Below are 18,951 nucleotides of genomic sequence, written 5' to 3'. Positions count from 1 at the left end.
CTATCATAATGTTAAGTGATTAGCGAGGTGTTTGTGAAAGGCAAGTTCAGTCGTCGAGAAAAGTTGGACTGTATAAAAAGTTTAGAAAAGCTGTGTTATTAGAGATTAGAGATCAGCATTGCTGCATTATAAAGGTAGATCAGTGGTTCCCAAGTGGGTTGTGAGGCACCGAACGGGGGGTCAAGTAATATTTAACAAAACACTTAATGGAAAACAGCATATACTTGTGAATAAAGTTCAAAATCCGAAGTAACCTAAGGAAATCCATGCCATTAAGCCAGATTCTTAAAGCTTGGCTGCTTAATATTATTAAAAGCACCAGAGACGTTTTAAAGTGGGGTCTCGAATTGCTTGCATGTTTGAGGTCGTGGCCTGAAAAGTTTGGGAACCACTGATGCAGAAGACAGATTTAGCTACAGGGACAACTACAGTATATCTTAAAGGGACACTCCGTAACATTTTCGACTACTGTTGCCATGGGAAGAAAACATGCTCCTAATGACTTGTTTGATACAGAAAATGCTATTACTGCAGTGGGTAATCAAAGGATGGAGTTGGATGAGGAACTAACCTGTTTAAATCTCAAATCCTACTGACTATAGTCACATCTCCATGGCGACGAGCTGGAGACATACCCACGATTCCCCTCTCTTTTCATGTTATTAAAGGAACAGGCCACCGTTTTTCCATAATGAGATATGTTCTTACCTGAGCTTAGACAAGTTGAGGCGTACCTGTCTGGTCGTTGTGCGTGCCCTCAGTCACGCAAAAAGACCAAAAATGTTGTTAGAATTTGGCCCCTCCCATCATATGCCTATAGCTCCAAACGGGGGTGATGTTGGAAGCTACCACGCTCTTCCACGGGCACACACAAGAACATATCACAGTATGGAAAAACTGTGTGTCCTCAGTCATGCAAAAAGACCAAAGATGTTGTTAGCATTTGGCCTCTCCCAGTATATTCCTATAGCTCCAAACAGGGTTAAGTTAGAATCGACTATGTGCTTCCATATAGAACATGTCTCAGTATGGAAAAACGGTGGCCTGTTCCTTTAAAGCATGGCTATTTATCAAAAAAACTTCATCTCTCCTAGGTCAACCAATATGTATCTTTTGTTTTAGGTTTTAGTGGGCAGTAATTTCCGAAGGGACTTGGCATAGATATTATGCTGACCACAATTTTCTCCATGATCTCATTCTGCATTAAACCAACACAGAAAACACTTTAAGAACTATAACTACACCTGCTGGTATCGTTTCACCACTGAAAAAAAACATCCATTACCCAAGCCCAAAACCCTTTGTGGTAATTTCTTCTTTAACATCAAATCCAGAGGTTAATTTCATTTTCCTTCCTACTGATGTAAAACGTGTTCACTTTTTTGCTGCAATGTGGTGGAAGTTGCTCATAGTTAATGTGATTTTGCAATGACAATAAAGACCTATCAATCTATGGGACCTGAGTAACACATTTTGCACGATTTAGACTCTGCCCATAAGACATGCTCAACTTCTCCTTGAAAACCACTTTGAGTGACTTTCTTAATGGGTTGAAAAAGTATCTGGTTGTTTTATGTCCTCATCATTCCACATCACAGAGTCTTCATTCAGTCCATGTGCCTTAAGTGTGATGGATGACACACAGTTGGAAGAAGCCACGTTTTATTAGTGGTTACATAACTCACCTCAACTCTTGAGATGGACTCACAAAAAACTATTCTCTTCCAACAGATTTGCTCTATTTAACCAACCCAAGCTACTGGAGAAGCATCACCAGATATTTATTATTATCGAAAAGCCATACCTCATCTGTGATCTGTCCTCCGAACGTCACCCACGTACCTGCAAGAGAAAGGCAGAGCATCGTTAGGACACGTGATATAGGAAAGTCTCCACAGAACGATTAGTCCAGTGCTTTTGACTATATCCTTCAATATTGGGCCAACCCAGGCTCATGTGCAGATGTCACATGATGCCTTTAAATCACTGCTGACAGATGTTGTGACAAAGTCTTTAACCTGTAGATGTTTTACCAAAGTGTATTAGCTTGATTCAGTCTGAGATTTTGTGTGAAAGTTACTTGTGTCTGTAATTTAGGCTCATGGATGTAATCTGCCCTGTACGTTTGTTAAGTGTGACATGACGACTTCCGCTTCCAGGTGCTAGCAAACCGGCAAACATGCGAGAAAAAAACCCCATTAAAAACTCTTAAAAACAACCATCAATATTTCTGAAACTCAACGGAGAGTTACTGAACCTACTTATTTCTCAGACTCACTAGCCAAAAATGCCGCACCTACTGCTAAAACAGTAGTATTTACTAAAGTCACTACTTCCAGGGTTAGCGTAGCCGCTGCGCCGTTAGCATGTATCTCCTCTAACCCGGATGTAGTGTTTTTTTTCCCCGTAAATAATACTTTTATAGCAGTAGGTACAGCATTCTTGGCTAATGGGCCTGATAAATAAGTATGTTCAGTAACTTTCTGTTGAGTTTAAGAAATATTGATTGTGGTATTAAAGAGTTTTTTGTAGTTTCTCGCACATCTCGGGAGTAAAGCTGCTATCACTTTATTTCGCCCACACATCTGTAAATACAATCCTGCTGTTGTTCTATATCAATTGCTGTCATCTTACCATAATAACTTTTTATCATTTATCTTATTTATTTAATATTCCTATGCATGCTCCCTATAGCCTTATTGTTTTTAAAGCTTATTTTTATATAGATTGTGTGTTATATCTTTTATGTAGCACGTCTGCACCGAGAAAAAATCTTAGTTTGACCTGTTCTCAAACCATGGCAATAAAAACTATTCTGATTCTGAATTTGCCCCACTTCTTGGCCAGGACACTTTTGAAAAATATGTTGTTGTTGTTGTTTTTTTTTACCTCAAAGCGTTGTATCTAAATAAAAGTAAAAGATATATTCCTCATGGTCAGGAATGTGTCACTGAAGGATGAGCCTGATTGTGCTGAAGTTGGGGAAACCGGACAACCTTGACGATTCCCACCCAAACACAGGGAGAAAATGCAAGCTTCACACAGGGATTCCCACATGGGACTTGAACCTGTGACATTTTACGTATAGCACAAGCACATGGGCTTCTTCAGGTGATGCTCAAGGTCAAATCCAAGGCTAGACTTTACTGATTTAATTAGACACGTTTACGCTTTAGTAATGGATTTGAGTTAAAGGGATATTTCAGGATTTTTGACATAGGGCCTCATTTCCTAGTTATCCAGAGTGCTGCTGATTTCTGGAGATATTTTTTTTTTATAATTCATGCAGTTCTTATATTTGAAGAGTTTCGTGGCGCTAGGCTAGTGCAAGGCTAGCGCATTTCTATGGTATCAGCTAGCCTGCATTAAAAACAGTCTGACCCGCTCCACAGAGCACCTGAGGCAAATCACTTATAACGCCAGACTAACCATATAAATGTCTGTGTCGATTGAATAATTTTAACCATTTTGCATTTAAAATAACTTATATTTGAGCAGCATCAGCTTCGTGGTTGTATAAGCTACGCAGCGGCAGAGTGATCTGCAAGAAAATAGTCACTCAAAATGCGATCATTCAAGTAATGCAAGATCAGTTATATTCCAAAAATTATTCTATTGTATTGACACAGACATTTATATCGTTATCGTTACTGGCGTTATAAGTGATTTTAATGCAGGCTAGCTGATACCGTAGCCTAGCGCCACGAAACTCTTCAAATATAAGAACTGCATGAATTGCAAAAGAAAATATCTCCAGAAATCAGCAACACTCTGGAAAACTAGGAAATGAGGCCCTATGTCAAAAATCCTGAAACATCCCTTTAACGTTCACACCCAGTTTAGTCATATTTTAGTCCAATTTAGGTCTATTTTTAAAGTTTTAAGACCCGGTTTAGTCCTGGTTTCATGTTGATCTAGGCCTAGTGCTGCTTGGAAGGTCAAATATGTCATAAGGCGATATTTGGTGTGAAATGTTTGAGAAGCATTGGTCTGAATATGCACTTTCAAAACAACAGTGTCACATCAACTTGCGAAAATGTTCCTGTTTTCCAACCTGCAGACTCCCATGACCCTCAAGTCTCCTCGGAACACGATTACGTGGCTTTTGTGGATACCCATGCTCCTAATTACCCCACGCACTGTGTTGATAAGGCTTGAGCCAGCTGCGTCAAGAGACACTAAATCCTCCAAACTCGCTGAATTATGCACGGTGCTGTCATGGCTGAGACGGTTCCTACTCGCATTATGAAAGTCATTTTTAGTCGGGAGATTTAGACACACCTGTTAGTTTCTCAAATTGGGCTTTGGATGTGTAGTTGTTATGCAAGGCTGTGCAATCTGAGTCGGTGTAGAAATAACAAGGGGGACATCACAACGCTAAGTCATCCTGGGCTGGCCAAAAGGGGAAAAAAAAAGTTTTGACAGATGAAGATCAAATTTATTGTAAAACTAAACTATCCAAGTTGCCAGGTCTTGGCTTCAACAAAAGATGACAGATGCTCAAAGACGACTCCTTTATCATTTACTATTGTCATGTTAACAATAGCTTTTGCTGCCATGTAGTTACGATGATTGGCACACTGACAAACGTTTTTCCTTCAGTAGCCGAGAGTGCTATTGTTAAGTTTTCGGTTTAAACTCATTCCAAACTTTATTAATGCAACCTTTAAAAACCTGAATTTTCATGAGGATTTGTTTATAAGCACGTTTCAATGCGGAGCTTTTCTGTCACCGCAATGCGAACAAAACCAACTAATCTCACTGGGGGAAAATGACAGTCTTAAGGCGGATAAATAGCTTTAAAAGTACTTAACGTAAGGAAATTTATGCTGATTTTGAGCAGGGTTGGGCTGTCTTGAAATAAGATTGCCAATGGAAAAAGCATTCTTTTGGCTTTGAGTGACAGTGACAAATTAACTTTCATGAGGGAAGAAAAAATCAGCTTGTTCCATTGGCAGTCTTTTTAGTTTAATTTGGTCAAATATTCTCAAAACGGCATGAATTATCTTTATTCAATCACTTACAAGTAATTTTCTTATATAAGACCACTTTTTTTCCCACGCTGCAACACTTCACCAGTATTATGTCTGGGTTTGTGATTCAAAGAGTCCAAAGATTTTTTTATTTTTTCAGAAAAAAATTGCTTTAAAGGGACTATATGGAGTTTAAGAATGTTAAAATTATGTATTTTTCTCCTACATGTTCCAGCAATTTTTTTCACTCAAACCTGGCTGTAAATACTGTTTAAGTGGTGCTAGCCCACAGTTAGCTTTGCCCGTTAGCCTATTAGCTTCTTCTTCAGGTCTCCGACCTGTAGGCAGGAAAGTTGCAATTGTGGAGACACCAGGGGGAGATGAAAGACCCCACAATCATCCCATTAACAGTTGTATTACCCCCAGAGCAGAGGGAGTACGAAAAGGATTTATGAAGGTAAAGTTACATACTACTGCTTTAATAGACTTCAGAGTGGGGGGTATGATTATTGCAGGTAATAATTCAAAATACTCAATATGACACTTTTTTGGTATGAAAATACTATTTTGATCTAAAACCGCTCGCTCAAAGTTGACCATTCTTCTGGGTTTAACATCCACACTGTCCCTAAAGCCCCTTCTCAAAACACAACTCCTCCTTGTATATTTTTAAAGAAGGAACAACATCGTAACATTGTGAGAAGCTCTAAAAACAAGTCTTTTTTGCATGATGTTCAAATGAATTTAACTGAACAAAATGTCAAAGTTTAATTACCAAAACAGTCTGTATTTTCAGTCTTCAAGGCAGCAGAATCTGACGAGTTCATGAGTGCACTTTTTAATTGCTCACGTCCTATTACTACGCCATTAAATCTGCCTCACACTCGTGCAGCTCCCCTCACTCCCGCCTGTCATAAAAACAAACTGTCTGTCCGCCACACGGATACAGGCCATGATCAAAGAGCGCTCTCCATCTGCCTTCTGCTTCACAGAGACGCCGTTGATCACAAAGGTCACCCCTCATTACATTCTCACCCTGTCAGCGCCCACCCATCCGCCCGACAGAGGACACCGGCGCAGCACCCCGAGGAGACATGAGCGTGCATAATGACAGCGTCCGACATAATTGGGAAGCTGTACTATACGACGGCCGCATCAGCACAATTGTTTCACCAGGTTTAGTCATTATAATGGCAATTATGAAAAACGTTTGATGTGAATTTGTAAAAAACTTGAATGACTTTGTGCACAAGAGTAAAGTCAATGTAGAGTTTCGGAGAACTTTCAGTTTCACACAGAGGCGACACTTCCTGATGAATTTCTATAGTGTCTCGCACAAATGACGACATCAGGCCTTTTCAATTGGCGGACCGGGGGCCAGATCCGGCCTATCAAACAATAGGGTCCGGTCCACTGGCAAACAGCAGCTTATACTCTCAGTGAGGAGACTTTGCACCCGTGAAAACATTATTATTATTATTTTTTACCTTGTACGAACTCATAAGTCCAACAGCTGTGACAGGAGGCAATGTACATCCTTATGTTTATGCATATTAAGTAGCCATGTGCTTCTGGTGTTTGCTTTGTCAGGCCTTGAAGATAATGAAATAGACCAGGAAAGGCCTTAGACGGCTGAAATAGCAAGTGTCAGTAACAGTAACAGTGAGAGCGATAGTGTATAATATAGCACACAATATAGCATTTTATAGTGTGCTCAAAATGCAGGACTTTTATGTTTAATACTACACTAGCAATGATGTTATTTATCCCAAAAATACAAATACGTTTCATGGCGACTGGGGGCTCACCAAATGACCAGTGACCTATGACCTCCAACAAATCTGGCCCAGTAACAATTAACAATTTACTGATGGACATTCATAACATTAGGCTGGATGAATACTTCATCGAGTTTTTTCCCCTCTCAAAGCTAATAATTAATTTTAGGTTTGTCTCATCTATAAGACAAACCTAAGATTTGCATTTAATTAAAAAAAAAAAATAGATGTTTGGCTCTATTGTAGTTTATGTGACCTCAAAAACAATGTGGCAATGACAGCTCTATTTGTTCTGATGGGTCATAAAGTAGCCAGAAATTTAGAACATTTATGTAAATAGATTTTAGGATTTCCAGCTAACTATCTAGTGCAGTGGTTCCCAAAGTGGGGTCCGGGGCCCCCTGGGGGGCCTCAGAAGCACTACAGGCGGCCCCCCAAACCTTGTCTACAAAACAAGTACATTGAAAATAGTTAATTTTGAATGGAAAAATGCATTTATCTGGACAAATGCACCAGTTTAAACCAGTATTTAGCCTTCTGCCATTGCTAGATGTTACGTTTAATGTCATTTAAGCTGTAATTATTTATTTTTTTAATCCTTTGAATGGAGTAAACTATTATGATTTGGTGGACCCGTGAGATTTTCTGATCAATAAGGGATCCACGATGTCACGGACTTTGGGAATGGCTGATCTAGTGCATGCACAGACAAACAATACCTGACTGACTGGAATCGGTCTTTGTATCGTCAATACCATGGAATCAAATCGAAGGTGAACAAGCTATAACAGATTTTGCACTCTCAAGTATCTAAAGATAAAAACTGGCATCAACTGCATCTGGTGTAAACTACACCCCAGCACCAACATTTAAGGGATGTAAAAACTTCTGTAGAACTGAACTTTTGCAAGTGCACAAAGTGGTTTGATGGGGACATTATGATTCTGCAGGGGTGAGGCTCAGGAGGAGCTCTAATTCTGAGTGGCTCTGTTTGTCCCCGAGAAGTGGCACCTGACAAGCTGAGGGTCAGATTCCTGCCACTTAACGCCGCCTGAATGTTAAACAAGAGGGAGATCCTGCATCGGAAAGTCATCAATCACAGGTGGCATTAGAGAGTAGAGAGAATTCAGATAAGAGCTGGAGACCTAAGTAGCAAAACGCCCCAACAATCGATAGAGTCTACGGATTTATGTCAAGGTTCAGACAAAAAGGTGTGTTCAGTATAGCTTGAATGATATTATCTAGAGTTTCCTGACTTGTTTTCTCCGAGACCAGGAGTGTAGGACACTCTTTCCACCTTCTGACTGAAAGAGGGAGAGAGACGTCACTATCTCACAAGACTTTTTTCTTCCACAACAGAAAAGGATGGCATAGTTTGAAACATCAGAGGCGATTTAGGTGTTTTGGGAAACATTTGGGTCTTTCGTATGCTGAAAAATGGCGTCCAAAACAGGAATGAGTCTTGGAACGGAAAACCCATTACTATGTACAGAGTAAACAAGGGCAACAAGCCATCTCTGTCTCTATACGCTTTTTGGTTATCAAGCTTGACAAGCCGAAGGTCTGCTGGCATGATTTTGGCCATCTGTGACAAACGATCACTTGTTGTGGAGGAATCGTAGGTCGTACAGTGAGACAGGGATGAAGATTGAAAATAGAACCGTTGTACGACCCAAAGACAAGCTGCGACAGACGTGAGGTAAGTGTCTGATATTTTGTAACTTTAGTCGCAGGGAGAGCCTTCTCACACTGCAGCTGGATCTCTGTCAAGCGAGTCGTCAACAATGTACAACAACTAGAGTCACAGGCAACAGAACCCGGGCATGAACGGGTCTGCTTTTTACTTCCTGCGGCCTGAAACTGGCAACAAGAAAGCTTTAGTCGTAGCATTTCTCGCATTTAACCATTGCACGGTTGAGGCGAGAGCAGGCTCACGATTTTACAATCCCCCAGTCTTGTGTTTTGGCTCCATAATGATCTGGACTTTGTGCTTTAGAACTCTTTGGGCACAGATCTTGCGGATAGTTTTGTGCAAATAGGCCATTCTGTTCAGAGCTTTGTTTATTTGGAGAAAAAGATGCCTGCCAACGATTTCAGAAATGTTGCTTTGTGATTTCTGTGGGTTTGATGACAACTTGTCGAATTATTTAAAGACATGGGAAGACCCCAATTGTCCTGGGTGTACAGGAATGTGCCAGTGCTGCCCTTGAGTCACATGAGTGTACAGGCTGATGCTTTGAAGGAAGGAGCCAGTGTGTCACTGTGGGAAAGATATGGGGATAATAATATAAGAGTAGGGCTCACTGATCAACATCATGGTCCTGCCCTTGACCAGACCATGTCTTCATTTTTATTTTAATCTCTTATCTGCCATCTTATGGTTAGTGTTAGATTAATTTTCTCCAATTATTAATAAATCTCAAAGCATGTTGACAGGAGAGCTTACAGCCTATGTGCCAGTGTGATGGCTTATTTCAAATCCAAGGCCTTCTTGTTTCTAAAAATATGTGTAAGATCTGTGCGAGTTAAAGACAACTTACATCACAGAGATGTCTAAGGCCAGTCTCCTGGTAGTCTCAGTGATAGACTCCATACAAATCTTTAATCATCACAGAAATGTCTCGCAGGTTGAGGACAACAAATAGTTTTCACGACACAACTGCCAGCGTCGACCTCTCAAGAGACCATGCGGAGACTCTGCTGAAATTGAACCTATTCATTTTCGCCTAGACTACCTGGAGACTCCCCTTATTGCCAGGGGACGTATCAGAGACACCTTCGTGACTAGCAGCTACTCTAGTCTCCACCTAGACTCCAGGCCAGTCACGGCAGTCTCTGCAACTCTGGCCCTGTCCCAATACTCGCACTTCCACCCTCGCGCCTCTCATGTGCACGTTCCCAATGATGGGTGCGAGTGCGTAGGGTGTCCCAATCCTCCAGAGGGGTCTTTTGCCCCGCCCCCTTTGCGCCCCTGATCCACCCTTCGCCGAAGCCTGCATCCAAGTGGACTTTGACAAAGCATATTGCCCATAATTCTTTGCGGTACAGGCCAAAGAGACAGAAAAATGGCTGCATCCGCGGATCTTGCGTCAATTTTTTTTTACTTTTGATTAAATATTTCAACTTTTCTCATTCTGTAAATGTGTATATACACTCAAGTTTTGCTATGTTACTTGGAAAGAATTCTAAATATCTGATGAAGTATTACAATGATTTGCGCAGCGGTATTTACGGACATTATGCAACAATTTCAATACTTTTTTTTGTGCTGTCATTCATTAAAATCCAATTTCAACTTTTCACTTCAACAAAACTTAGGATGTATAAAAACATAAAACTGACCAGATACTAGTTAGTTACCCACTCTACATTTAAAATAAAAAATTCAAATAAATTGATATCTAATATATATTTATTTTAACGTGTTTTAAGGTCAACTCATTAACTACCACTTTTTTTTTTCACAGGGACGGACAAAATTACCTTCAACTTTACTAAGTTTAGGGCTGAAAATGACGTCAGCCACACTGTCCCAATTCCGCAATTTTTCCACACTTGAAACCTGCGCACTCGAACCCTTACGTGCACTTAAAACAAGTGCACACTTCGCAGAGGAGTATAGGGCGCAGTGTGGGTATTGGGACAGGGCCTTTCTCCGGTGGGAATAGCCCTTAAACCTTAATCGTAACCCCTGACCCTAAACCTAACCCTACCCCCTGATCACTGGGTAATCAACAGTGATCATTGTGAAGAATGTTTCTGCAAACACCATGTACCATGATTGTGAAAACATAATCAATATTTGAGATAAAACACGACCTCGACAGGGCCTGTTCGACCGTCTTTTCTTCGACAGAGTGGACAGGGAGGGATACCACGTGCCCATCTCACAGCCTCTTCAGTCCTGCCTCAGGGAGAAGTGTCGATCGATGGCTTCACCCACCAAGCTGAACTTTCCCCTTTGAAATTGCGATTCACAGGATAGAATTGCAGGATAGAACTGATAATAATACAAACTGAACTGTGCAACAGCTTCACCAAATAATTCCCTAACATAACAGTGTAACAGTTTAAAGGAAAAAGCCACTGTTTTTACATACTGAGATATGTTCTTACCTTAGCTTTGACGAGTTCTATAGGACATGTCTGGTCTTCCCCCGTGCCTTCAATCACGTAAACACAGCGCAGACGGCGTTAGCATTTAGCCTCTCCCCCTCTCCTCTATAGCTCCAAAACAGGTCAAGATAGAAGCTACCAAGCTCTTCCACGTTTTCCCTATTTAAATATGGTTACGTGAAGTGTTCCACTACAAAGTATAATTACACAAAATTAAACAATGTGGATTTTCTAAGCGGATAAAAGGGGGAACTATATTGTAAGGCGTAATATTACCAGGAGTAGTTTGAAATCCGCGCAGTAATCTTCACTTTACTGCGCAGTAATCTTCACTTTACTGCGCGGATGCCAAATTACTCCTGGTATTATTACGCCTTACAATATAGTTCCCCCTTTTATCCGCTTAGAAAATCCACATTGTTTAATTTTGTGTAATTATACTCTGTAGTGGAACACTTCACGTAACCATATTTAAATAGGGAAAACGTGGAAGAGCTCAGTAGCTTCTATCTTCACCTGTTTTGGAGCTATAGAGGAGAGGGGGAGAGGCTAAATGCTAACGCCGTCTGCGCTGTGTTTACGTGTCTGAAGGCACGGGGGAAGACCAGACAGGTCCTAAAGAACTCGTCAAAGCTAAGGTAAGAACATATCTCAGTATGTAAAAACGGTGGCCTATTCCTTTAAGTGCCGAGGAACAATAGGTTCAAACACAAAGATCAGCAAGTTCTAAAGATACACTGCTCCTCCATGTGACCAGAGCCCTCACCCCTGCTCCACGTTCACCCGTGTCTCTCCTCATTAGGAAAAGCAACCTGGAAAAACACACGCGCCCTCCTGTGATGTGTGTGGGCTAACGGGACAGAGGAACACGGGAGAACTGCTGATGCTTTTGGAGAACGCTGACCGACAACTTTTACATCGATTGTTTTCTTTAGAAGTCAGCCAATTAAATTATGTGGGGAGATGCAGAAAATAAAGCCTCAGTACCAATTAGTGGACCGAGCTACCACCAAGCTAGTCAGTCCAAATCCGGCTAGCTTTAGCCTTCGAACAAAACGAACAATCAAGATTATTTTGGCTGGAGTATGCGCAGGTGTGTGAGGTAAAAAAGCCCTCGATTGCTTTCACCGTGACTCACCTTGAAGAACCGGCACCACTCTTCACGACAATCTACTTTTTAGAGTTTTCAACTATGCTACAGTGTTGTTCCCTGGTCATAAACATACAGGAGGAGTGTTTTGAGTCATTCAAGCATGTTTGAGTAAAATAATACCAGTGCTTGACATGTAAATCAATTAACCATTTTTGATTGGTGTAATGGACTGGGGAAACAAGTCAAAATAGTTACCACACTACCAACGCTACCATTAAATATTGTTCTGACACCGAAAATCTTTACCGAATCAACCAAAGTAGATCCCAGACGTTTTCTCCTCGAAAAAACTGAGAGATGGAGGAATGTTGTCCCCCGAACTGAGGATCAAATGAAGCACCGGTTATTACACTTTGAGCTGTTGTTAAGCACCACGTCATGAAGTATTCTCACCTTCCAAGTACCACCAAAATCAGGAATAAACCTAAAGCTGGCGCAGCTCATCTCATGATCAGAAGGCTGTGTGTTCGAATCCCGCAAATGCACACTGTCGTTGTGCCCTTGGGCAAGACACTTCACCCTACTTGCCTCCAGTGTCTTTGGGGCCGATAAAGGTAGAAAGGCGCTACATAAGTTGAGTCCATTTATCATAAAGAGTCAATACTTAAATAGTACTAAATTATTTCTGAACTGTGTGTAAATAAGTTCCACCAAAAATATAAGTTAAAGGGTTTCTCAATAAAATGAACTAAGTCTAAAACTGCAGATGACCCTGGTGGTATATGTACAACAGTTTGAGAACCACTGTATATAAAAAGTGATCAAAAACAAAAAAAAATATGAAAACATGACAAAAAAAGACAAAAACACAAACGCTTCAAAAATGTTACATATAAAAAAGTTATGATCAGGTTTGTAAGATCTTCGCTTTCAAATGAGGTGTTGTTAAAGCTGAATTGGGGAAAATGGGCGGGGGTTAAGAGATTAAATGCATTGCTCCTATTCCTATTATCAATTTGACTGTATATTAATTTGCACTAATTGTTGTTTTTGTCCGTCTCTGTCTCACAAGTCGTCATCTACCCTATTTGCCCAGAATACATTTCCCCATGAGGGACAATAAAGTTGAAAAAAAAAAAAAAATTCATTAATACATGAATTGGTCCAGGAGCTACAGAGGAATTAGCAAGAAACTAAGATCTGCATTTTGACAGTTACCATAGTTACTGCCATGGAATTTTCATCTACCAACGCGACATTAAATAATTCTAAAATGCTGAAATCATGATGAAAACAAACCGGTAACAGTCAGTTGAGGCAATAAATGTTCAAAGAAATGTGTTCGACCCACTTAAAACAGTACAAAGTAACTCTTGCCCCTAGAGGCCATAAGCGCAACTGCAGGTGTCGTAACAAGTTGCGATTTTTAAACGTATTAATTGTCTTGGAGAGTAAATACTACGCTGACAGAAAAGGTCAAAGGAGAGAGGGATATTGTACATCCAATTATACAATGGAAATATTTTTTTCCACTCAAACTTGGCTGAAAATACTGTTTAAAGTGACGCTAACCCGCAGTTAGCTTTGCCCGTTAGCTTGTTAGCTTCTTCGTGATTCTATTATGTGTGTATTGGTGGCTCTGGTCCGGTGGCAGGAAAGTTGCAGGCATGGTTTTCTGGCCAGAGACACCAGGGGGAGATGATGGACCCTCCAATCATCCCATAAACACTTGTATTACCCCCACAGGGACTACGGAAAGGATTTATTAAGGTAAACACGTTACTTAGCACTGCTTTAAAACAGTTCCCACTTTTGGGCCCTGACCCTCCAGTTGAGAACCACTGCCTTAAAGGATTATCTCCTTTATAACACAAACCATTATTACAGTAATGGATTTCAGTACTGTTGCCTGTGAGGCTCTTCCTCTGCTTTTGTAGTGCATAAAAATGATCTCACGACTTCTTTACAATCCCACTTTCCCGTCCAGAGAAAGTTATTCAAATGAGCAGATGAGCCCCGAATTTCAATACAGAAAATCCCATTGCTTTCTCAAATCGACTGCTCTTTAGGACACTTTTTCTCCTTTCCCTGAATATGAAGGAAAACACCAAAGTTTCACGATGACAAACAATCGGCGGTAAAACCCATGAAAGTCAGTTAATTAAGTCACCACTCAAGAATTTACTTACTTTTTTTTATAAATATGGCCCAAAGCTGTCTACCTTAGAATAATAAGTCTGCCCACTGCTGGTATTAGCATAAACCCTCAGATCTGCATCAGTAAAAAAGCAATAAAAATCCAGCCTGAATCTTAATGTGTCTCAAATATGTGCTTCAGTGAGTCATCGGCCTGACGTTTCAAAGAGGTGCTTGAATACAATAGACCGGCGTTACATGATGAGGTGTTGTAGAGACAGTCACGATGAGTAAAGCCACTGTCTCGGAGAACATGAAGGACAGAAAGGAATCACGACTTACTGAGGTTGTAGGAAATCTTCAGTACACGACGAAATTCCAATCCATTTCCCAAAATGTTAATGCAAAGGCGTTGATCCTGTGGGTGCTGCGGGGCTCGAGCGCCCACCCAAAGCTTTGAGCACCTATAGGCCAATTTGCCCTGATTCCAAAATGATTTTAACCTCTCAACCCTCACCTGAACCAAGCACATTATCACCAGTTTGGCTTTACCCAAATATAAAAGCATCACAATATAGCAACAAAACCATGAAGAAAACAAAGATGAAAACACAAAAAGCGATTAAAATGGCAAAAAAGAGATGAAAAGAAAATGGAAAAAATGGCAACAACATGGCAACAACGCAAGGAAAAAGATACATTTAGATCAGGTTTGTAGGTCTGAGGTTTCAGATGAGGCGCTACACTGGCCTATAGGCTGTAACCTTTTAGATTTGGGTCAAGCCGAACTGGAGAAGATGCACATGGTTAAGGCGAGCGGCAAGAGGTTTTTCTTCTCTCACATGCGGGATCACGGTCCATTGTATTGACACTCCACCCGTTTAGCTCTAAGGAGAGCGGCCGCCGTATGAGCACGGGTTTGTAAGATCGAAAAAAAGTGTAATAATCAAAATCATAATCGAATTTCGATTAATTGCACAGCTCTAAATTGTGCCGTTAGATGTTTTCTTCTTTTATTTAAAGGGACTATACAGAGTTAAACAATGTTAAAATTATGTACTTTCCTCCCCCTACATCTTCCAGCCATGTCCTGATGTGCAGAATGAGTTCAGACCTGTTCACCACAACTGCCTCTAAAATCCTGCACTGTCACTGAAAACTTTGTTACTTCGGGTCTGAAGTGCCGTCATGCACAAGATATATATAATATAGAAGCTGCAGTTACATGTTTGACCTGAGGTGGCAGTAATGAGCATCAAATGGCCAACTTGCATCTAGCCCTTTTAAGTTATACTTTATTAATCTCTGTAGAGAAATCTCTGTGAGAAATGTGTTCTCTGCATTTGACCCATCCTCAATGGGCGACCTGTAGGAGCAGTGAGCTGCCAGCATGGGCTGGCATCTCCATGATGTGGAGCCAGGCTGATGGTCAGAAACCCCTGGCTGGAGGATTCACCTACTGCACATGTTTTACTACAAACCTACCCAGACACAGGGAGAACATCCAAACTCCACACAGAAAGGCCCTGTTCAGATGGGACTCGAACCTGGGACCTTCGAGCTGTGGGGCACGAGCGCTAACCACAATTGCTCTTTTCACAAAGGTGCTTTTCACAATTTGCAGGGTCTCTTTCACAGAAAGAGAAGCTAAAAAGCTAAGACCTACAAAAGTGATCATAACCTTTTGTTGCTTTTTGGTCATGTTTTTGTTGCATTTTAATATTTAATTTTTGTCGCTCTTTCAATGCTTTTTCTTTTCAAGCTTTTAGATTTGGGTGAAGCTGTAGAAAATGTGTTTGGGTCTACTTCCCAACTCAAATCAAGTTCTAAATGATGTTTACTTCAAGATTACTCCTTGCAGTTTCCTTTTTTTTCCTGATATTTTTTTTTGGTCTGAGAACCCTGGATTAAAACTATTCATAAACATTTAATCTTTATCTAAATGTGATACTGTGAATTGTTTCTAACCATCACTTTGCTCAGCCCTTCTCTAGAAAGATAATTAAACACTGTTCTCTCTGTTTGACTGCAGTGCCTGCGCAGAGCCCTGGGTCGCCGCCCTGCAGTGATTTCGCTGTGTCCTGTTTGTCTCTGTGCTCCCCTGTGGCTCCGTGTCAGCCCCGGGGCGCAGCGTGGTGCAGGCAGCTGGCATTCCCCTGACCTTCTCTGCTCTGCTCAGGCTGAGAGAGATCTGCACTGTAGTCGACAGCACGACCAGGGAGCAGCTCAGCTCACATCTTCACTAAACACGATTATTTCAACTTCCACCAGTTTAGTTTTATATGTAGAGTTTGATCTGAAACTATGGTTGGTCTAAGCCAGTGCTGCCCAGCGGTTTCACAAGTGGACACCTCAGTGACCCCCAAAATCTGTTCTCACCAACAAACATCTGTATTTAAGACAAATTCAGGCGAGACACAGCAGGTGACTAGAGGGAAAAATGTAATTCAGAGATATCAATTTAAAACTTTTGTGGTATATTACTGTCAAAAAAAAAGGAAAAATAAAAAAATAAAAAAAATGTTTTGCAAGTTTTCTGTCACCTGCTTTCATATAAAAATTAGGTAGTTTATGTGTAAAAATGGATCAACAAAATATGATTTAGGAATGAGGAGGAGGCCGGAGGGGCTCACTGGATCTCGATCGTGTGTAGTACCAGGTGCTCTTTGGAAGAATCTAATGGAAGATGCAAATAAAGTTTCCGAGGCACAACTGGATAGAGTTTCTTTTTTATTCAAACGCCGACGCGTTTCGACCTTTGGGTCTTTGTCGAGGCAATGTACCACAGCTGTACCTGATTCAGGTTTTACATAGTTCAGGACATGTGATCAGTGTCACGTGACAAACAAGACAAATAATTCATAAAACATGATTTATTCATTTATCCATTCAAAATCTGAATAAAATACACATTTTGTCGGAGCAACTAAAGTGGAGATGTTCCTGCAAAAGCGGAATGTATTTATTTAAGATGGGACAGTGCATTTGAATGAACATGAGTCCACAAGGTCCACAAGTAAAAATGCCAGATATTCTCAGACAGGAAAAGCTCTTAAGTTTTGTAATGTCTGTGCATGTAGAGAAAATGGTGGCTCTTGGATCCTTATTGCCGTGACTCACAGGTGAAATCAGGTGCTCACTGGAGAATAGGTTGGTGAATTGCTTCTAGTTCAGATGAGAAAAAGAAAAATCTCCGGGGCACTCCGATGATTGTAAAAATAAAAAGCCTTTATTCATGCATGGCTTGTTAGAATAAAAATGCACCAATGCGTTTCAGCTCAGACGAGCCTTCATCAGGTTAGACACAGGTGTGAAGAGGAGGCTAATATAGGGCAGAGCCCATTAGATCCGCCTCTAACAATAGCCTTAGTTACAGTAGAAAAACAATAAAATACAACCATGTATATTTCTCCTGTCATGAGATGCTGCTGTCTCGCCTTGTGTGTTATACACAGATCATAAATGAGTCAATATTTGTGAATGAATTAGCGGGGAACACGGCCGCTGCGTCGCAATGTTGTTGTTATTTCCGGGAAATCTCGCTAGTGGACAAAACGTCATAAAATAAGAATCGAACAGGGTAATTTTGGTCTTTTTTTCCCTATAAACCTAATTAAGACATTTTGTTTTAACTCCTTGTATATGATTTACATGAAACAGCTGCTCTTACTCCCCATACTGCACAACCTTTATTCAGGGAGGCTTTTAAATGCTTTCTATCTATTGCCATTTCTAATGTTCATACGTTGAAAATATTGTTTAAGGGATGTATGGCATCAGCGGCATGTGACCATCTACCCAAGCTTAAACACTTTGTTCAACTGGCCTTGCAAAAAAAAAAATAAGAAGCCTTTTAACCAGTGAGTCATAGTCTTTGAGCGCTTCATTTTTCAGTCTTTGTAAAGTTAATACCATTGTGGCCTTGACCCGTACTTAACAAACACACACTCACTGATCCAGCAGTGGAGGAGCTGGAGGAAGGATTGAACCCCCAACTTTCCGATAACGTGGCACGTGCTCCGACGCTGAGCCACGGCCGCGTTTGATGAAGTGTAAGCTCCAGAAGTCAATTTCGCAGCTGCTATGAAAGCGTGGGATGTGGCAAGTACAGAGGCAAGTGAAAGCCGTTGACATGAAATGGGGAAAAGGTGCCAAGTAAATATGATGAAATAAGCAGCTTAGGCCCGGCACTCTGGGTCTGGGGCCAGCTGTTCGAGAAATGCACCGCTCACGTCTCAGAGATAGAGTTTCTATTGACTGGACTTCCAACTAATCACACAACTGCTGATTCAACAGGTCAAACCAATAACGGACTTCACTCTGATCATCAAAATATCAAACATTATTGATGCAAATGTTCTCAAACTGTGTGTAACCAGAGACGAACCGCTGCCAGGCCAAAGTCACTCCATTTATCAACAAACTCACCCATTTTCTTTTGGCTCTGTCACATCTGGACAGAACTGATCTTTTTCTCTCTCAGGCGTTGACTCGGTTGTAGTTAATGGCACTCTGCTGTTTAGATAAGCGTGGCTGAGAAAATATTTCTGTTATTGAACTTAAAATGTGAAACTAATATATGATTTAGACTCATTACATGCAAAGTGATATATGTCAGGCCTTTGTTTGTGATGATTTTGGCTTACAGTCCATTTTCAAAGTATTCATTATCATTCAAATATTCATGGACGGCTGTGGCTACAATAGTACCTTATCACCACCAAGTATTGTGTGAGTGAATAATGATTAGGCAGGTATTTTTCTCAATTTTTTTATTGGGTTTTTTTACAAACTGAGCCATAATAATCAATATATAACAAATAAAGGCCAGACATATCTCACTTTGCATGTAATG

At 40.8% G+C, this 18,951-nt stretch overlaps 1 protein-coding gene across 2 annotated transcripts in view; it reads right to left on the bottom strand.

The window, feature by feature from the left end:
- The window catches only part of kcnab1a (potassium voltage-gated channel subfamily A regulatory beta subunit 1a), a 173,793-nt gene that overhangs the window by 33,279 nt on the left and 121,563 nt on the right, over window positions 1-18,951 (bottom strand). For both annotated transcript variants that reach the window (XM_079575383.1, XM_079575384.1), the window contains exon 3: window positions 1,805-1,842. In XM_079575383.1, the coding sequence (XP_079431509.1) occupies window positions 1,805-1,842 (38 nt within the window). The remainder of the gene's footprint in view (window positions 1-1,804; window positions 1,843-18,951) is intronic.

This window comes from Gobius niger (genome assembly GCF_951799975.1).
Source record: "Gobius niger genome assembly, chromosome: 1".
Lineage (NCBI taxonomy): Eukaryota > Metazoa > Chordata > Actinopteri > Gobiiformes > Gobiidae > Gobius > Gobius niger.
This window is presented reverse-complemented; position numbering and strand designations above follow the sequence as displayed.